Source organism: Oryzias melastigma, unplaced genomic scaffold (genome assembly GCF_002922805.2).
Source record: "Oryzias melastigma strain HK-1 unplaced genomic scaffold, ASM292280v2 sc02619, whole genome shotgun sequence".
NCBI lineage: Eukaryota > Metazoa > Chordata > Actinopteri > Beloniformes > Adrianichthyidae > Oryzias > Oryzias melastigma.
Window position 1 is genome coordinate 1 of NW_023419192.1, and position 3,503 is coordinate 3,503.

General features: G+C 44.9%; 1 protein-coding gene across 1 annotated transcript; it reads right to left on the reverse strand.

Moving 5' to 3' along the window:
- Positions 1 to 72: 72 nt before the first annotated feature.
- Positions 73 to 3,499, reverse strand: LOC112138280 (coronin-2A; the record flags this gene model as incomplete). Its single annotated transcript, XM_036211303.1, has 7 exons — positions 73 to 293; positions 721 to 817; positions 986 to 1,090; positions 2,137 to 2,253; positions 2,330 to 2,530; positions 3,183 to 3,332; positions 3,437 to 3,499. Coding segments are annotated over 7 exons (900 nt in total), but the record flags the coding sequence as incomplete, so codon positions are not given.
- Positions 3,500 to 3,503: the final 4 nt, after the last annotated feature.

Below are 3,503 nucleotides of genomic sequence, written 5' to 3' on the forward strand. Positions count from 1 at the left end.
TACAGGTTACAGACCTCTGTTGATCCCCAGGAGCCACTCCCGCGCTGTCACAGCCGCCTGGTTTCCGGCCGTCAGCGGGTACAGATCCTCCTGGAAAACCTCCGTCTGGAAAAGCAGGACGGACCATCAACATCTGACGTTCTCTTCATTAGCAGAGGAGGGGAAGACCAAGTCAACCTTTTTTCGTGGCACTATCATGGACAGTGGCTCCACCATGTCTTTGACTGCAATTAGTCGGTAGAACCGGAAGACCTCACACCCCATCACGTCCAGGCCGCGTTTGGGCATCACTCCTGCAGTCGTGTCCGACATGGAAAACAGACGAGTCATGTACATTTTCAGATCTCTGAGGAGCCAGTCAGATGAGATGTTGAGATGGACTCAGTGTTCAAGGGGTGATGGTTCAGCCCGCACACCTGGATCCCTTCATGACCTCTTATAACTTTGGATGGGTACTGAAACCTGATGCCAAGTTGGTACTCCTGCCAACATATACGGCACTACCAGTACCATAAAAAGCAATACGACACAAACATTTGAGGGATGGGTGATGAAAAAGTCCTTAAGAATAAATAGAAAAGTGGGCAAAGTTCTAATTTAGAGTCTCCATCTCCTGAAGGAAATGGACATATAGATATCAGATTGGTGAAAGTTCAGACATTAGTGTTCAGAATTATTGGAATTGCAGTAATCCCAGTGATAGACGAGTGTTGTTCTGACCGAGGCCTTTCTGCGGCAGCACGGACCGGTACTCGTTCAGGAAGCTGATGAAGGGTTTCTCGGCGCTCAGCTCGTAGAACCGGATGTTCCCGTCTCCCTGCACACAGACACAGATCAGGACGGTGGTCCCACAGATTCTCAGAGACATACTGCTCACTTTCAGCCTCAAAACAACAAAAACATTTTTCTTTAAAGTCCCATTCCATCCAGCAAATAAACCTGTTATGCAGAGAAAGTGTAGAATTGGTTGCAGGGCTTTAGTTACCTTTCCAGCCAGGTAGAGCATGTGAGTGTCTGGGTCGTAGAAAGGGAAAAGAACTCCAGCGGATCCGTCCAGATCTTCCTCGTATAAAGGCTCGGATAAATCCTCCTGCACACACAATAACATCTTTTAGCTTCAACCCACTGCTGTACAAATCTATTTAACCATTTTTTAAATCAGGAAAGTCTTGTTGAGATCCATAAATGTCAGATTACTACCAAACCCAATGCATGTCATCCAATTAAAACAGTACGAAGAGGAAAAACATAAAGATTCCCTCAGAATAGCATCAAGCCAAAGTTGTAAGATCTGCTAGATAAATTACGGGGAATTCCAGTTTGTAATTGCCCAACACTGAAAAGCCATCTTTACCTTCTCTGTCCTGACACAGATAACGAGTAAATGTCCTGGTACCAGAGATCATAGAGTCCGACGGGCCTCCTATGAATACCTACATTCTAGTACAAAGGGAACAAGGAGTCTAGATACTCAATGAGATACTTTGAAGCAGTTTTCCTGATTCTGTTCAGCTTTACTGATTCTGATGTTTTGTTCATGTTTATTAATGATGTTGACAAAGACATTGGCATCTTCTTGGACTTTTGTCTGTACAGTCCCTTTAAAAGGCATTGGGTTCCTTTTCCTGTACTGAAGTACATTTACTTATCAGTAAGTACCTATGCTCTGTGCCGAGTTGGTACTGGTACTGACATATACGATGCTACTAGTACCGTATAAAAATACAGTGACAAGACACTTAGACACATGGGGTTGAGTGTCTTTGGGAAAAATTTAGCTCTGGTGGAATGTGGCGCCTGATTTTGGAAGCCATTAGTGTGTGATTGTGTGTGTGTGAATGGGACTGTGTGACTGTAAAGGAAGGTAGACGGTACCGGTTCAACACCAGATAAAATCCAATCCTTACATTTACCTCCAAAGTACAGTTTGCCTCATATAAATGCTCCTTAAGATTTACCAAACTATGCTAAAGTCAGCTTCCACAGAAGGGCCAGAATCTGGTTCAAAACATCAATCATTTGACACCCCGTGTCAGTTGCTCAAAATCTTTGCGTGTCAACCCAGTCATCAGAGGATTGGGTTGTTCAAACGGCTGGTACTATGAGAAGTATGAAATGTAGAAGAACTAGTCTTACTGCATCCCAGAGGACCATCTGTCTGTGCTTCCACGAGGAACTCCCGGTGGACAGGAGCATCTTCAACCCGTCGATGTACAAAACCTTGTTGGCCCGGTGGAACTTATAGCTGGAGACCTGCAGAGGCAGAAACATCTGCAGAACAGCTCCTCCAGGAGGACAAATGCAGAAGAAACTCTTCCGAATCAAGCACCTGGAGAATCTTTCCCAACCGCGGGTCCACGACTCGAACTCGTCTGTCTTTGGACGTGACCGCCAGTCTGCTGCCGTCACTGTTGAAGCTGACGGACAGCAGCAGGGCCTCTGAGGGGTATCGGTGGTGGACGGGCATCAGGATGACCCGGACTGGATGCAGAATGACTGCTCCAGCCTGAGAGATATCCCAGAGGAGAACCTGACGAATCAGGAGAGCATGGACGATGATTATCAACAGGCTTTCAAAGTCCAAGACTCCTTCAACTCCCATAACTCTGAATGGTAGCTTCTTGATAACTGGTACTACAACAGTAGGATACATTTGAGTAAATTAAATCAACAGAATGTTGTTCTCTTCAAATGTGTTGGGAAAATGGGTGAAACAAAATTCCAAGCCCCACACTTTAGATCTTTTTGCAAGTTAAAACTAAACTCCATCCGGATGTTGGGTGTGGATCATCCGAAATCTGAATCTCCATAGAGCGACATTTCCAGCAATAGTGTGGCGTCACACCTTATAGTCGTAGNAGAGAAGAACCTGACGGATCAGGAGAGCATGGACGATGATTATCATCGGCTTTCAAAGTCTAAGACTCCTTCAACTCCCATAACTCTGAATGTTGCTTCTTGATAACTGGTACTACAACAGTGGGATACATTTGAGTAAATTAAATCAACAGAATGTTGTTCTCTTCAAAAGTGTTGTGAAAATGGGTGAAACAAAATTCCAAGCCCCACACTTTAGATCTTTTTGTAAGTTAAAACTAAACTCCATCCGGATGTAGGGTGTGGATCATCAGAAATCTGAATCTCCATAGGGCAACATTTCCAGCAATAGTGTGGCGTCACACCTTATAGTCGTAGGCGGAGCTTAGCAGCAGATTCTGGGCGGTTGGGTGCCATTCGATGATGGCCACCCTCCTGGAGTGACCCACCAGGGTCTTCCTGGCTTTGGTGAGGTTCTGCTGAAGACCAAAAGCTGGAATGTCCCAGATCTTCACCTGTGTATAAAATGAAACAGGTGACATCGACTAAACTGGGTAAAAAGTAAAAAAAAAACAACCCCAAATTGGATCAGACATTTTAATATGCTAAAGAAACATACAGTGCAGTCCTCTGAGCATGACGCGATGCTGTAATCATCAAACGGGTTCCATTTGACATCCAGAACT